This window comes from Melanaphis sacchari, unplaced genomic scaffold (genome assembly GCF_002803265.2).
Source record: "Melanaphis sacchari strain LSU unplaced genomic scaffold, SCAv2.0 Contig53_pilon_pilon, whole genome shotgun sequence".
In the NCBI taxonomy this organism is placed as follows: Eukaryota; Metazoa; Arthropoda; class Insecta; order Hemiptera; family Aphididae; genus Melanaphis; species Melanaphis sacchari.
In genome coordinates this window covers 121,011-137,763 of record NW_020271371.1, presented here as the reverse complement: position 1 = coordinate 137,763, position 16,753 = coordinate 121,011, and the positions used below count along the sequence as shown (strand labels likewise).

The following is a 16,753-nucleotide window of genomic DNA, read 5'->3' as shown; positions in this document are numbered from 1 at the left end:
AGAAGACCAACTGAACTTTTACCTAATTTTACCTATTATACTGTATCTTCAAATATTCAAGTAAGAAAAAACAAAGTATATAGTATAGAATCAACATAGATATTGAACGTTATATCAAAGCTTGGTACACTGTTATTGTCCAAAATTGCATAACACTGATACACTTTTAAACTTCCTGAGGGGATACAACAACTTTATCCATAAAGTAAAGTTTATAACAATATAATTATATAACTTACCTGTGAAATTTGTGTTAAGTAAATTTTACTAATAATAAATTATTATAAAGGCTAAGTTACATACTTTGACCTTTCAATACTAAAATGAATCAATTGAGCTCTTCAAGTGCTTAATAAGAATTTAAAAAATATATGTGAAAAATATCTTGAAAAAATTTAATTTTTAAAATGTTTTTAATTTTTTTTCAGTTCTAAGCGTGGGCTTGATTTGGGCTTAAGCCGAGGCTATTCAGGCACACAAGCTGCAAAACATTTAATGGGCATGGCAGCAGCTAATTTTGCTGGTGGTCCAGGACGCCGACGTCGCAGTGATATGCTTCCTAAGCTTCTTACACCTTAAATTTTTAGTTTGTTATAAATTATATTTACAAACTATTACATTCAAATATATACTAAATATTATATAAATATATGAATTATATATATATAATAATATAAATAAATAAATATATATATACATATATATAGACATATTACAAGTCAATGATTATTTTAAGCATAATCCATCCATTGTTTTGTGAATGTTATCCCACCTTCAGTAGAATGTTAACAGATTATAAAATTTTATAGATTAGCATAATTGCTTACTGTACGTATTTCTTTTAATTAGACTATTTGAATTGTAAACTTAATGACTTTAAACGTTTATCTCATGTTTATTTTATGTCGAAATACAGCACATTCCTGTTTTAAATAGTGTTTTTAATTTTTAACACCTAAAATATCAGTTTCTGGTAAATTATGATGTACCCATGTTAATATAGGTACACAATTGTATACATAAAAACAACAAAAATATTATTTTTAAATAATTTTAATAAAATATAATATATATACAGCATAGTATTATAATAATTATTATTATTATGATAGATCTAAAAGAACACTACAAAATAAAATATAAATAAAACCAACATAAATTCATACACAAAACAATACCTAATATTAAATGCCATCTAAAATATTAGAAATATTATTTTTAATTTTATCATATAGCCTAATGATTTGTTAAAACACAAAACAAAAACATCACAATTAATAATAATAATAAAAACATAATAATTTAAAATAATACTCATCAATTGTAACTAAAAATAGACAATTGAAAAACAAAAATTAAACAATAATAAAGTGAAAGATTATAAAACAATAATTATTATTTTAGTTTGAAATACTGACTAGGGATCTTTTATGCTCATTTAGACTAACTTTTAAATTATTACACATTTAAAATCTAAACATGGTAAATATTGGTAACAAGAATATGATTTCATAGATTGTGCTTCTTACAAAATGGCAAACAAATATTTAAAATAAAACAGAATTAATGTAATTAATTTAGGAGAAATCACAAAAAGACAGTAGGTGTGTGATAAATAAGTAGATAAGTAAAGCGATTATTAATAAAATTATTTTTAGTTTTATTATAACTTAAAATCATAAGAGCTGACACCATTTTAAGACTGATACCTAAAGAAAAACATAATTTTAAGTTAAGTACAAGTTGTAATATGTAGATGCTTCTAACTCCGGGAAACATACCCTGAACTCCGCACGAAAAATGAAATATCAGTTAGAGCTTAGTATATATATAAACAAAAAATACATACATGGATATTAGTATTCTGTCACAAAATATTGGGAAGCCAATTTAACATTATGTATTAAACAGGTATAATAAATGGGACAAAATGATTTTTTTTTTTTAAGAAACCTAATAAAGTACTAATATCTAGAATATCTTTAACTGTTTAAGTCTATAATTATAATTATATTATTATTATATATTATGTAGTATATTTTCAGTGTGAACTCTACATTAAAAAAAAAACCACTTAACACATTATAGCATTGCACTCGACATGAAAATAAAAATAAATAAATAAATACATATATATGTATAAAGAAAACAAAACAGAATACAAAATGAATAGTTCTTAGTGAATTCCTAATAAAACATCAAAAATATCCAAGTGTAGATAACATATAACAAGTTAAAAAAAATTCTTTAAATGTCTATACAAAAATTAACAATTACTCAAATTTGTTTTTAAGAAACTTTACATTTTAACTAAACATAAAAGTAAATATAATATTATTTAAATGCAATTTGTTTTCAAAATTTAAGCATTTTCCACAATAGATTTAATCATTCAAAACATGGAATAATTTTTAATTTTTAATTTTTTTTTTTTATTCTTATTTTTTTGTCAACATTATCATATGAACAAAAAATTGCATTAACATTGGAGATTTATAATGTGACTTCACTAGGAACTATCCAATTCCGAAAAAAAAAACAAAAACAAAAATAATGATTAACAATAATAATTACTATACAGTAATTAATATTAGACAAGCTCTTTAAAATGTTTAAACAGATAATAAAAGCAAAGAAATCAGATACCTGTTGTTCAAATGGTGATACAATACAAATGGCACCGATTTTAAACATAAAATAATACATTATGATGAGGAAATTTTTTTACGTATACACTTAAATAATTGGCTAAAAAAATTGTTCTATTCATTTTAATAGTTAATTAAACCATATTCGATTATTTTGAGTAAATAAAAAGGTTTGAGAAAACTTAGGCAGTGGTGTACGCAGAGGTCAGAATACACTATACGAGAATAATAATAATATGATATAAGTAACAACTAGTAATATTTTAATTTAGTTAATTATTAATAATTATTTTTATTATTATTATTATTACTATTATTGTTATAATAAATTATATATATATACATATATGTATACATACACATATATATGTTAATTTATTTTTTTTACAAATAACTATATTTCAATTATCTATTATGTCTCTAAAGTCCCAATTTGTCAAAATCTAACAATAAGAAAGGATCAAAAGAAATATATGAATTCAGATTTTGTAAACAAGTTAACAAAAAACAAAATCAATGTAAAAAGAGATTGTATCTTATCTAACGTAGAGCAAGATTTTGACATTGTAAAAATATACCCAAGTATATTAATATGATTGAAATACACCATTGTCATTTTAGTTCAGCATGGTATATATATATATATATATATATATATCCACACAGTGATATAATAACAATTTTTCTGAGTTTTCTGACTCTTGAACAAAATGTATTTCCTGCGAACGCCACTGGCTAAACAAAGCCATCTTAGTAAAAACCTACTAAATCATAATAATTTTAATACAAGCAGAATTTCTCATAAACAGTTTGGTCCTCCTATTGTATTATTAATTGTGTACTGAGGCTGCGAAAACAAAATGTATAAATGTATCTAAATAAAATAGACAGTTTGCGTACCTTAAAACTCGGCAAACTCTTTGGCGCATTTTTCTGTTGAAGAGATTCTTAATGCTTCTTCCTCATATTCATCAAAATTGCTTGTATCTCCAGGTCCTTTGCACCTAGGAATAAACGGAGCTTCAATTTTCTTCTGAAACACTGCAATCCAATCTGTTGATGCAAACCACTTGTGTCCTTTGATATCGTTGACACCATTCTTCAGATTTCCAAATCGTTTGGTTAGATCCACTTGTAGCAAATTCCTCAGTAGGTCTTTTAGGTCAGAACCAAAATGTGATGGAAAACGTACTTTGCCCGAGACAATTTTCTCGTATATCTGTATAGGTTGGTCTGCAAAGAATGGTGGATAACCAGCAGCCATCTCGTATACTAGAACTCCAAGAGCCCACCAGTCGACAGCTTTATTATATCCCTTGCTTAATATAATTTCGGGCGCCAAATATTCAGGCGTACCACACAGGGTCCATGTTCGCCCTTTGACACGTTTCGCAAAACCAAAGTCTGTTACTTTCAAATAGCCCTGCGAATCGATCAGCAAGTTTTCTGGCTTGAGATCTCTGTAGATTAGGTCAAGATAGTGTAGATACTCGAATGCTAGCACTATTTGAGCCGCGTAAAAACGCGAATGTGGCTCGCTGAAACGGCCAACCTTTCGCAGGTGAGAGAACATTTCACCTCCTGGCACATATTCAAGCACCATATATAAATTGGAATTGTCCTTGAAGTGATATTTCAAACTGACGAGGAACGGGAAACTAATTGCTTGTAAAATTCTTTTTTCGTTCAATGTATGTTCTACCTGTTTCAACTTCACCACTTTCTGTTTATCAAGTATTTTCATAGCATAATACTCCTTGGAAGCCTTATGTTGTACAATCATGACACGACCAAATGAGCCAGTACCCAACGTCTTGATACGGTCAAAGTCTTCAAGGGCCGCCGTGTTCGTGGGGTTCTTTTTCCACTTCTCCTCGAAGTCCTCCTTGGCCTGGTCGAGGAACTCTTTGACGCTCTCAGCCGAGTCGCCTTTCTTATTAGCCGTCGCGGCGTTGCCCATTGCGTTCGCTTTTTTACCTTCCAGGGCTCCCGACGAACGAGTTGTCATTAACTAACGACGTACAGCTGATTTTTTAACGTGCTGCACCGAACGTCCGCTGCACGGTCAACTATATTTTAATCGAAACAGTCTCTATACTGCCAAGTTAATCAAGCTTTATAGTGTATCATCACGGGCTTACCTCAAAATCGGACGAGGCTGGTTCGGCGAAACGACGGCGATATTCGCAAACGATCGAGCACTGTCATAATTTATTATTTAATCAACGACTAACGAGAATCAGTAAGGGGATTAAAATCTCGAAAATACATAAACAAAATGGTCAATAAAAAAAATTGATAGGAAAAGAATTTTTCCTTTTCCCCCGACCAAAAATTCTCAAAATGGCCGATCGACCAGCTGCGGGCCAACCATGGAAGAAACGACTTCCGGGACCGGGAAGAAAAAACGCACATCGCACCGCTACTGTACAAAACCTCACCACACCACCCACTGTTAACACAACTGTCACCCGTTTGCCACCACCGACGATATGTACGTAACCGACGCCGGCGAAAGCCGACTAACAATAACGACAAGGACAACAATGGCGACCGGTCTCGTACACGTCTTGTTTAGTGTTTAAAACAAAAGAATCATGATAACAAAATAAAAAATACTCGAGTACAGCTTATTAGTTGTTAGTTGTTACTTAGCAAACACACCACTTCTCTAGATTTGCCCGCCGATCTTTCTTCGTATCTTCCCAAAAACCAGTGTAATCGGCATATCTCATACACTCGAATCATAAGATTAAGCATTCGTAATAATATAACATAATTACCTAATAAAAATAAAAAATATATCTAAGTATTAAATATAATACGATCCGCAAATGGTGAAATATTACTTAATGTACAGCTTATTGACGTACAAAATATTTATCCCTACTTAAATCGAAAATTAAGATTAACAGTAATTAAGTATAATATCGTCTAAGGCTCTAAGCACTTGTCGTGAGATGAATACATAACATTATAATATATTCATCATACCTATAAACCAAACGGTAAAAGATAAAAGTTTTTTTACTTTTTAGTGTATACGATAACAATATGAATTATATATGTATTACAATAAATCAACATTTTCAACATACTGCCACCATTCAAGTGCTTGTAATTTCCGGAAAAATTACCACACGATAAGTTTTCTAATTAACACCTTTTTTACATAACTTTGGAGCTTACGATTTTATCATTTTAAAAAGATGCATTATGACAAATATTGAGCACTAACCCTAAACATAACATTTATTTAATATTTTTTATTGTTAATTATAACTAAGAAATGACTATTAATTTTTAAATATTCAAATTTCATACTACTCGAAAGTTAGACAAAGTATAGCTAATTGTCTTAAAATTGCTTAGTTTGAATAATAGATAAATTGGATACTTTAATTTTTTTTCAAGGTATTCCATACAAGTGTCAAGTAAAACGTGCATACTACCATACAATAGTTATTATGTATATGATAGTAGTAAACACTGAACATATCACTTAAAAGACTATTAATTTCACATTTAAGGTATTATGTTTTAATTATCAATGCAACATAACTAACTTAATTACCTGAACAATTATAATATTTTAAGAAACAAGAAGTAATTTAAAAAAAAAAAAATTATAATAAAAACTAGAAATTTAATGCTCGAAAAAAAAGAGAAAATTCCACAAAAATCCTTAATTCTATTCAAAATAATAAATTTCAATTGTTTATATTGATAGAGCATTCATACAATTCTGAAAAATACCCTAAGAATTACACAAAATAGAAAATGCTCTTAAAAAAAATTAAAATTTATAATTTTTACAACAGATATGAAACTAATTTTTACCAAAATAAGCATCGTATTAAATCATTAGAAAAAAATACTTAATTCATTAAAATTCCACTATTGTGGTAATAATAATTATAACTATTAATAACAATTATCCATGTAACAAACAGATAAGTTTGTAAGTAAATAACTAATAAAAGATAACTATATAATTAACCATTTAAGAAAACTGAATTTTTTTTTTTTGAATATTGATAATCAAAAATAAATCTTCAAAATATTTTCTGATTAATCTTGCTTTAACCAATTGATATAACTGTATTATGTGAAAAATAAAATGTTTATTGTGACACTAATGAACATTATGAATACTAACAAGTAAATACTCATTATTTTTAATGTATTAATAAATGCATGGCAAAAAACAATATTGTTCTCTTAATTTGACTATTTTACACATAATACGAAAATATAATAGCTGTAAAAAAATTGATTAAATGAAAAACTAAAATTAAAGCATGTTAAATCATTATCAATTAATAACCATATATTATAGCTAACTTTAATATTTTTATAAAATAAATTAAAAAATGGTTTTGAATAGGATTTATTTAATCTAGTAAATAATCACAAATGCAAGGTTTACATTCTAGACAATTTATTAATTAAAACAGATACAGTACAGTACAATTTATAACTGTGTAAGATACACAGTTTAAAGTATTACCAAAACAGGACTTTGAAAAATATTTTTAAATAATCATAAAAATTACACCAAATTTATGCAAATAAAAATTGAATGTAATAGAGTGTATACAAGGGTAAAAAAAATAAAATAGGTAGGACTTTATAGACTATTTAATGTATATAATTACCATTGGTAAATATATTTAATACTAGAACTGTATTATCCTAAATAGGTAAATTGTAATTACAACCATAGTTTAAAAATGTATTCCACTTTGAACTTATAGATAAATTGTTTATTTAAATTTAAAGTAGAATATAATACAAAAACCCTACTAGTGGGACCACAACAGGTATTACTAATTTTCTAGCTACTTACATTGTAGTTTAGAGAAATATTGATAGTTTTCAATATTAAAATTAAAAAGAAACCATCCCTTGTCTAAAACTATTCTTTTGTATAATATAATTTTACCATATCCTATAGTAAAAAGATATAAAATAAAAATTGACCAAGTTTAAGACGTAAAAAAAACCATTAACTTAAAATTAAGTTTAAAATTAATTAATTATCAAAGTACCGCGGAGCTGTCGAGTTTTGAGAAAAGGGAACATTTTGTACGTCATATTATAATTTGGAGCAGTTAAAAATTGAACATGGAAAGTTTATAATTCATGTATCAAAGAGATCTGCTTCGAAGTCAAAATGGTAGTTATCTTTATAACAAAAGGAGGGTAGGGTCTAGAATAATTTAATGTCATGGACATATGTTTACGCTTCGACAAATTGGGGCTCGGCAGTAGCTGGATCTTCTTCAGCTTCTTCTAATTTAGCCTTCTTCTCGCTGTCTTCAGATTCAACTGCTGCTTCAGAAGCACCAGATTTCCTCTTAACACCCTTTTGACAACTTTCAGTTTCTTCTTCGTCTAAAATAAATAAAAATAAAAATTTATCTTTATTCAATTAAATATATATAACTAAAACAAACCTTTGGTGTCACCATTCTGTTCTTTTTCAACTACATCCTCTTCTTCTTCTTCTTCTGAAGCACCATTTTCTTTAACTTCATCATCTTCCTCTTCGGCTTTTGTGGATCCATTTTCAGCAGCCTTTTCTTTCAATGGAGATTCAACTTTCTTGGCTGGAGAATCTGGCACCTTCTTATCTTTTACTGGCGAGTCTGCTACTTTCTTTTCTGGGGTAGTGATAGTTTCACTAAAGTAAATAAAAATATACATAAAATATTTTTTCTAAACATTACAAAAGCAACAAAAATGATTAAAACCTTAATTTGACCAAGTTTCATACTTAAATGATACGATTAATAATATATATTTAAGCAAATAAGATCTAGAAATAACAACATGTGATAATTCTAGCAGGTGGGCACTGACTGTATAATATAGACATAGACGTGGTGGTGTTCACTGCACAGTTGAAACTGAAATAATTGCCTTATTCATTTGAAAAGTTTTGAAAGTCATAATAAATTTATCAAATACCCAACCAATGCATCTACTAGTACCTATATTTATCAAACATTGAATTTGTTTACATAACAAACAAGGGAATTAGCAGACACATGTGGAAAACACTTTAATTGTCTACTGTGTTAATATTAACACCAACTAATGGGGCAATTACTTGGAAAGTGATTATAAGAACGAGGGGTCAAAATGCAATCAGCTGACCTCTGTTAATTGTAATTTGATGAAGCATAATTGCATAAGCAACAAAATGCATACGTTATCGATAAAATAAATGTTTTTTTTTTTGCGAGGGTCTTGACAAGCGTGCAGCTTGTAGATAAGCAAACCGCTTCAGATAGACGTCTAATGATTCGAAAAAAATACGACACGGAGTCTATTGACAAGGTCGGAAAAAGCGACACACTTCGAATTAACAACCGCGTTCTCTGTCAGACCATGTGATTTCCACGCCTGTCTGTGACAATCGTAAAAAGCCGGATATCCGATAAGAAATCGAATTTTAGGTGAAACGGTAAGCTCACGTTCAACTGACAAGGGTAAACATTCGATTTCAAACTTACTCCGGACGAGGAGTCGTCACGGGTCGGGGAGTCAATGATCATCGGTAGCGGTCAAAGACTCGCAGCGAGCCGAAGTCTCGGCACGGCATTGGCGTCGCCGAAGTATGCACGTAATCGCGTTGGACAGGGAAAAAACGGCCCCCCACGACTATAGACGACGTTAGCACCCGCGGCTACAACGCGTCGGCGCGAAGACAGTGACAAAACATAAGAATAGTATACACACACTCTGAATAGTAATAATAACCGTAATAATAGTTTAAAATAATAATAATATTAACAATAATAAAATGAATAATGCTAATAAGACTTACCTAACATCAGCTACAACGTCGGCCATTGTGTGCGGTATTTTTAGAGTTCGTAGACAGAAGGGCAAGCGAAAAGCGAATAGGAACTGTGTTGTGCGTTCGGTAACGGACTCGGAATAAATAAACAGTAGAGCAAGCGCGACAAAGGGAAGAGACGCGGCGTTTGCGTTTCGCGAATGAGAAGAAGCGTCGGTAGCGGCGGCAACAATGGAGGGAATGCCGCCGGACGCCAACCGCGACGCGTACCCGTCACTATCGACTTCACGCCGAAACTATCGATATCGCGTCAGACCACGTCTGCCGATCACTCAACCCGTTCCGGGGCTCAAAAATTCCCGCAAACTGATCAATAACCACGGACGTATCTTTTGGCCGTCTTTCATTGTGAAAATTTTCGTTTTAGACCGTATTTGTAAGTCACAGATCATGAAAATCGAACGACCATCGATCGCGATTCCGTGGATCAGATCGGCGTGGGTGAAAACCGTTGAACCGGCAGAGCGCCTGCGCAGTGACCTCGATTGGTCGGGCCAATCCGACTAACGACATCCGGGCGGCGTGACCAACTGTATTTGTTGCCCGGTAAACAATTCCACGGTTGGCAACTCCAGTCGGCTTTTATTTTTTGACGACGCTCGCGACCCCTCCGACCATCAAGAGTTCACAACCACCCACCTCCGCCGTGTAACGACAATTTCGCTCGCTTTTTACACATCTCTTTTCTTACTACATTATTTTTTAGCTGTACGTTTTATTATTATTATTGTACATTTATGCCAACCACTTAAACGTCTTAAACATTTATAAGCGAATAATACATTACATTATCGGATTTTTTATGGCGGGATTACAACCATAATGACGGAAGAGAAAAGTCAACAATATAAATTTTATTGTGGTACATGGTATATTTGCCATTTCACGTTTGGCTCATATATTATGTTTTAGTCTCCACCGCCGCCACACCACCTATTCATACCATCTTTTCGCAATCGTCAAAATGTATAATAATGTGCAGTAAATATTCTAAAAACTATTTATGAAATACTAAAGCGATTGCTTATCTCTTCTTCCGTCCGAACGATCAAAATATTCTATTATTGTGAGCGTCGATAAACCATTCTCGGCCTTATTGTACAGTGAAAACTGTCTAACGCTGAATAGCTTGGGACCAAACAAAAATTCCCCTTTAAACAGTTTTCCGCTTTATTAAATAAAACAAAAAAATTCCGGATAATATAAATTCGTATCAATTTTTCACGTTTAAAAATTAGTTTACAACATTTTTTACAGTTTATATTTTTTGATTTACAGACTCACTGTTATTGCTGTTTTTCTAATATTATATGTATTTGAATGGACATCACTTAGTATGTACAAGCAAACTGTTCAGTGTAAGACTGTTGGTGCATAACTGTGTTTCACACCTATACATTATACATACGGGATAAGTTCCGTTTTATTGAGGTTCACGTCTATATAAAACTATAGGAACATACCGGGACCATAGAAAATGTTGTATTGAATAGTTTTCTGTTTTATTCAGGGTCCGCAATACACAGTTTTCAATGTATTATTACTAGATAACCGTTCCTGTTTTCGCTGTATGATACTAAGATCAATAGTATCCGAAATCCCGTGTAATATGTTCTCTACGGACATGGCGTTTTTCATCGTACACTCTTATATGTGTTAGAATGTCCAGTATTCTATAATTTTGAAATGTTATTATTAAGTGCTAAAATAATTAAAAAACAGTACGAATTTTCACAACTTATACATTCTTAATCACTCCCAATAAATATTTTATTAGTTAGTGATATATTATTAGAAATATGTGTCTTATCATAATATAGTTATTAATACTTGGATAACCGAAAGCATTTTCTGCTAACTGCGATTAAATAGATATTTTTGTTCGGAACTTCCCAAGTTCAAGCTAATCTGTTGCTCCTGCTGCAATTATATTGGTAATTGGATATATCAACCATATACATTAATGCTTATATTATGTTATACAAAATAACGAAATGAACGAGAAAGTAAATATCCTCCTACCAATCCCCACCATATAGCCGGTTATTCCGTACACGATAGTCGTAACTATCTACAATATTTTAAATAATTTTTTTTTTTTCGTCTTTCAAGTGTTCGTGACACACACCGACACCGTGTTCTTTGGCATAGGCGCATAGCAGCTGCAGGACGCGTGCCAGATGCCGGCGGTGTAATAATATAATATTATAAAATATAAAATCCACAAAGGACGCCACACGAACGCCGACGATCGATTTATTAACGGAAATAACCGAACATTATTATATCAATATCATTATTTTAGGCTACTACGCTAGGCGGCTACATCACAACATTTATAGATTATTAACTATTTAGATAAGAAAATCAAAATATGTTGTGATGATCACTGTAGTTGTCTGTTGCAATTATATTATTCTTCGAAAGTAAAAATAAAAATTCGGAAAACCCTCAAGATAAGTTTATTTTGTTTGCGTCTAGATAATTATTCCTATTTTCCGAACAAAGAAATACAATTCTCCACTATTCAAACCAATATTATCGAATGAAAAAAATAGCGAAAATATTATACCTATAAAGCGGCTATACAAATAAATATAGTGTAGTTCAAGTTCAGTACATTTTCGAGGGTTGCTGACTACTGATTAACTGATAGAGGGTGCTGTTTGGGCAAAGGACCCTCCCTGAAAGCTGTAACAGTGCAACACATTATTATTTCCCCTCAATTCCCAAATCCTTATTCCTAACCTAGGAAATACATAATAATATTACACTACTCCACACAATTTCCATTTTCCTACGTAAAAAATGTTGATAGTCACTAGTTAGTACTCTGAAGCATATTTATATTTTATTTATGAATTATAATGACGTTCTGTTAATAAACCATAGTATCATACGCAGTCTAAGGTGGACAATTGACTGGCAAACGAAATAAATCCATTGTAAACTTATACAATATTATGGTAATACAATAAACTGAACAGTCCGGTGAACAGAATTAACGAAATGTACGTGTTTTAACGATCTAAAAAACAGAGTTCACAAAAGTGTATACATAACTTTATAGTATACAGTATATTATATAGAATAGTAGGTGTACCATGACATAGAAATCCACTGAGGAGAACGACGGCGATTATGCGGCCATTGTACGTCGGTACACTATTCTGTTTTATACATGCAACAGCGCAAAAAATCAAATCGAAAAAAATATGATTCTCAGAATTGTATCTAAATCTTTATTGTATTTATAATTATAAACATATTTAATACGTTTTCGACATATTTTCACGATAAATTTTATAACTTATCATAAATCAATCTCCAAACACAACACGTAAGCACTGTTCTTCCGATTTAGTTTTGTTTTTAATTATTTTCACTCGAAAACGACTAAAATCCTTTAATTATAAGCGACGGTATTCTTAAAACGCCCACTTGCCACAAGTTTTTTTTTTTTTTGTCGCGTTGTGTTACACGTAATATTAACGTATAATAATATAATACATATATATTTATTGAAGTGCACTCCACGTTTTACAATTTATGCTATCGTGCACGCCGACGCAACGAGACCGTCAGACTCGATCGGCGCACGCCTTGGCATCGTTTTGCGAAAAAATGTTATGTATTTTTTTTAAACATATATTACCCATATAGGTACTATATCGTTAAAATCGTATCGTGTAGTCAGAAAAAGAACGGTTGATATAATATTATGATGAGTAGTTCTAATCGCATTTAATTTTCGCGTCATAAGCAAGAATAATAATATAGCAATTCTAAAAAGATCATGATATTAAATGATGCCGACCAGAGTGCAGCGTTACAGCCTATCGGTGACAAGAAGATTTCACGCCAAAGTATACTTATATAGTTATATATAATTTTTTTTATGGTCATTGGTCGCCACTACTAGTGACCCGAACACAATAAATGCATTCTACATTTCTGTATACTTTATTAGTTTATTTCTATTATAGTATAATTATTATATTTGAATCACGCGTTAAATTATTAAAAATATATGTATATATTATCAGTATGAAAAATTAATTCACATTTGAAATATTTCAAAAAAATAAACATTTTCGTTTTAATCGAACTGAATATTTGATAGTTTTTAATCAAACAAACTATTAAACTGGACGCGCGAATAAAAATTGATTTTTCTCGATTATAATTATCATTGAAATACGATTTTAGACTAATACGTTATAATATGGAAAATATCATTAAATAAGTCGTTTTTATTGTCTTAACCGTTATGATCAGCGATCAATTATAAAAACGTTCAAAATCTTCTAAAATTGATATTTTATTAAACATTAAGTAATTTAATAGAAAATAGCATGAAATATAGGAATATTTACGTCTGAAAATCTAGAAAGAAACGATGGAAAATGAAACACGAATCATGAATGGTTTGCATATATTAACAAAATAAATAATTATGACACCGTCAAGTCTACCATTTTGTTTCCCTAATCATGGAGGAAACAACATTAACATGTTTATCTCTGGTATTACCTACCACAGAAGAAATATGAAATAATATTGAAATCATAATTTAAAATAAACCCACGGACTATGAAATAAAATATTATATCAAAGTATATTTTAAATGAGTAGATAATCATTATTTAATTATTAAATTATCCTTCAATCTTTAACTGAAATACTTGAAAAAAGATAATTCTTGATTTGTGTAACGGTCTTTGATCATTCCATGTCCTTAAATCTTGGTTGAAAAATTAATTATATACATTGGTAGTATAAGAATACAATTTTAACTGGCAATTCTCATCTCTCGTATCAGCTGATATCTTTTATTCATTTTTAATAAGCTTATTGAGTGTGTACTTTTATGAAATGAAAAAAAAATAAAAATTTTTAATAAGCATCTCAAACTTTTAAGTCCTCATTTAACTGAAAGAGTGGAAAGTGGAAACGAGAAAATAAAGAAGTTTATCTTTATCGAGGACACAGTTGCATACAATTTCGACAGTCGTACTCGTACGGCAACAACTTGAATAACTATTAACTTGAACACAGAACGACAGAACAACTGTTTATCGTAATTCGTAATATTGTGCATACAACATATATTATTACTCTATGGTATTAGCATAGTCTATATTTAAAAGTCTTTGGCAACAATGTTAAATATTATACATCAACCATGGTATTTGAAGTCTCTTATCATTATCATTTATCACTCGATCCAGCAACAATAATATTACTGTGATATTATTACAATAACTTTACTGATTTTCTGACATGTGACTAGAATGTTATTACACTACTTATAAAAACAAATAGGTATTACGATATACGGCATTATTAAAATAGATAGTCGTTATTTAATGTTTTGTCAAAACCATGGATGCTGTCGATGCATTACTGAGTCAGAGCGTTTTGAAACCCGGTTTCCAAAAAAGTTACAAGGTACCAGTTAACGAAAAGAGCTCAAAGATCATCAAAAGAAATAATAAGGTATTTCAGCTGTTTATTTTGTATGGTAGTATGGTTTCATTAATTTAATAATAATTAATAATCTAATCAAGAATTCGATGCAATGTTAATTGAAAATTTGAAATCAATGATATCATTCATTTTAAAAACACACATTTAATAGTTGATCAATGACTACATAAAAGATAGATTAATAGATTCAATAGAATAATTAAATAGAATAATAGTAATAGAATAATTTTTTTTTATATTTAATAGATTAATAGATCTCTTAATAGATTCTATTTTAATTAATTACTGTATATGATACTGTTTGTTGTTGGTATCATACTCATCATACTCTATTAAAGTACTGAAGTAAGTTAAATTCCTTTTATAATATAATTTATAGACTTATTTTTAATTTATAGCTATTGCCTATTAATGTAATAGTATGTATCAACAAGCTAAAAGAGTAATAATCTTCTGATAATTTTAGAAGACTTATTATTTTTTAGTTCTCCCATTAAACATGTAATTGCAGTTTTACTTTATTTATATTTAAAATTGAGCAATGCAAAGTGTGGTTGTATATCAATCAAAAATTATTGTTAGTACTTGATCTTAAAAATCTAATATACAATGTATTACAATTAATGTATAAATAATATTTAGTTAATGGATAACAAATTGTATACAATATGATGTATTTATTATTTATAAAAAATACTGTTTTGCTTAAACTTAATTATTACATGTATGTTTTATATTTTGTGTTTAGAAAGAAGAAGCAAAAACTAAAGGTAAAGATTGGTTTAATTTACCAGCAACTAAATTGACAGATAATGTTCGACACGATCTCGACTTGATCCGTATGAGATCAGCATTAGATACTAAACGTTTTTATAAAAAAAATGAAACTGAAGCATATCCTAAATATTTTCAAGTAAATTTATAAAATATTTATTCTAAAAATATTTTTCTAAAATGTATTTGTTATTTATTTTTAGATTGGTACAGTAATAGATTCACCATTTGAAAGTAAATCTGGTCGTCTCACCAATAAGGAACGAAAACGTACAATGGTTGATGAACTTTTAGCAGATGCAGAATTCAAGCAAAACACTAAAAAACGTTACAAGAATATATTAATGGCTAATCCTAAAATGGCATCTAAAATAAGAAAAGAAAATAGGAAAATGAATAAATTAAAAAAGAAAAGAAAGTAGTTATTTGTTTAAAAACATCTATTTTTGTACATTTGAAATAATATAAATTTATTGTTTGGTTCATTTGTTACGTATTTATTTAATTCACTTAAAGAATTAAAATGACTTTTTTAAACTATTTCATTGTAAGGTTGTTTGCCCTCCAAATGAATAAAACTATATTTTAAAGCTTAAAACTGTCAATATTTTCAAGAAAAATAATTTTAAATTTATAAACACATACTAATTATGTACTGACTTGTATCAAGGTTTGATTCCAATATGAATTAGTACATATTATTGTTGATTTTACAAATTTAATTTTTTGAAATCTCAATTTTGAACTTATGTTTTGAAACACCAATTTTTTCCATAAAAATCTTGAATCATACTTGATTTTATGTAAATTAAACATAGGAAATAATATTATTTTTGCGCATTCATGAGACTTAACAAAATAAAATATGTTAACCCCATAACCAGTCCTCAAACTTGATGCACTAAAAAAAATCTTAAAAATATGCAATTATTTCTTTATGTGTAAAAATTAACTTCATAAAATAAAATACCTA

At 29.5% G+C, this 16,753-nt stretch overlaps 4 protein-coding genes across 4 annotated transcripts in view; 2 read left to right on the top strand and 2 right to left on the bottom strand.

Moving 5' to 3' along the window:
* Positions 1–646, top strand: part of LOC112599593 (diuretic hormone class 2) — a 45,379-nt gene extending 44,733 nt beyond the window's left edge. The window contains exon 4 of the mRNA XM_025346548.1: positions 429–646. Within this exon, the coding sequence (XP_025202333.1) occupies positions 429–579 (151 nt within the window). The 3' untranslated portion in view covers positions 580–646. The remainder of the gene's footprint in view (positions 1–428) is intronic.
* Positions 647–3,054: 2,408 nt separating this feature from the next.
* On the bottom strand, positions 3,055–5,008 carry LOC112599556 (cAMP-dependent protein kinase catalytic subunit). The gene is made up of 2 exons (XM_025346490.1): positions 4,790–5,008; positions 3,055–4,717 (listed from the first exon to the last, which is right to left on the bottom strand). The coding sequence occupies exon 2, from the start codon at positions 4,654–4,656 to the stop codon at positions 3,550–3,552; it is 1,107 nt and encodes a 368-aa protein (XP_025202275.1). The 5' UTR covers positions 4,657–4,717; positions 4,790–5,008; the 3' UTR covers positions 3,055–3,549.
* A 2,308-nt stretch (positions 5,009–7,316) lies between these two features.
* LOC112599604 (prothymosin alpha-like) lies at positions 7,317–9,694 on the bottom strand. Its single transcript, XM_025346574.1, has 3 exons — positions 9,484–9,694; positions 8,108–8,334; positions 7,317–8,045 (listed from the first exon to the last, which is right to left on the bottom strand). The coding sequence occupies exons 1-3, from the start codon at positions 9,507–9,509 to the stop codon at positions 7,891–7,893; spliced, it is 408 nt and encodes a 135-aa protein (XP_025202359.1). The 5' UTR covers positions 9,510–9,694; the 3' UTR covers positions 7,317–7,890.
* A 5,063-nt stretch (positions 9,695–14,757) lies between these two features.
* Positions 14,758–16,202, top strand: LOC112599596 (deoxynucleotidyltransferase terminal-interacting protein 2). Its single transcript, XM_025346555.1, has 3 exons — positions 14,758–15,015; positions 15,755–15,919; positions 15,984–16,202. Exons 1-3 carry the CDS (start codon positions 14,902–14,904, stop codon positions 16,200–16,202), a joined length of 498 nt encoding a protein of 165 aa, XP_025202340.1. The 5' UTR covers positions 14,758–14,901.
* Positions 16,203–16,753: the final 551 nt, after the last annotated feature.

What these genes read in the sequence shown, in the direction of transcription:
- LOC112599556 (XM_025346490.1), bottom strand. Translation starts at nt 4,656, where the DNA reads ATGACAACTCGTTCGTCGGGAGCCCTGGAAGGTAAAAAAGCGAACGCA.
- LOC112599604 (XM_025346574.1), bottom strand. Translation starts at nt 9,509, where the DNA reads ATGGCCGACGTTGTAGCTGATGTTAG. An exon ending in GACGTTGTAGCTGATGTTAG is followed by an intron (nt 8,335 to 9,483) that starts GTAAGTCTTATT and finishes TATTTACTTTAG; the next exon opens with TGAAACTATCACTACCCCAG. An exon ending in ACAGAATGGTGACACCAAAG is followed by an intron (nt 8,046 to 8,107) that starts GTTTGTTTTAGT and finishes TATTTATTTTAG; the next exon opens with ACGAAGAAGAAACTGAAAGT.
- LOC112599596 (XM_025346555.1), top strand. Translation starts at nt 14,902, where the DNA reads ATGGATGCTGTCGATGCATTACTGAGTCAGAGCGTTTTGAAACCCGGT. An exon ending in TCATCAAAAGAAATAATAAG is followed by an intron (nt 15,016 to 15,754) that starts GTATTTCAGCTG and finishes TTTTGTGTTTAG; the next exon opens with AAAGAAGAAGCAAAAACTAA. An exon ending in CATATCCTAAATATTTTCAA is followed by an intron (nt 15,920 to 15,983) that starts GTAAATTTATAA and finishes ATTTATTTTTAG; the next exon opens with ATTGGTACAGTAATAGATTC.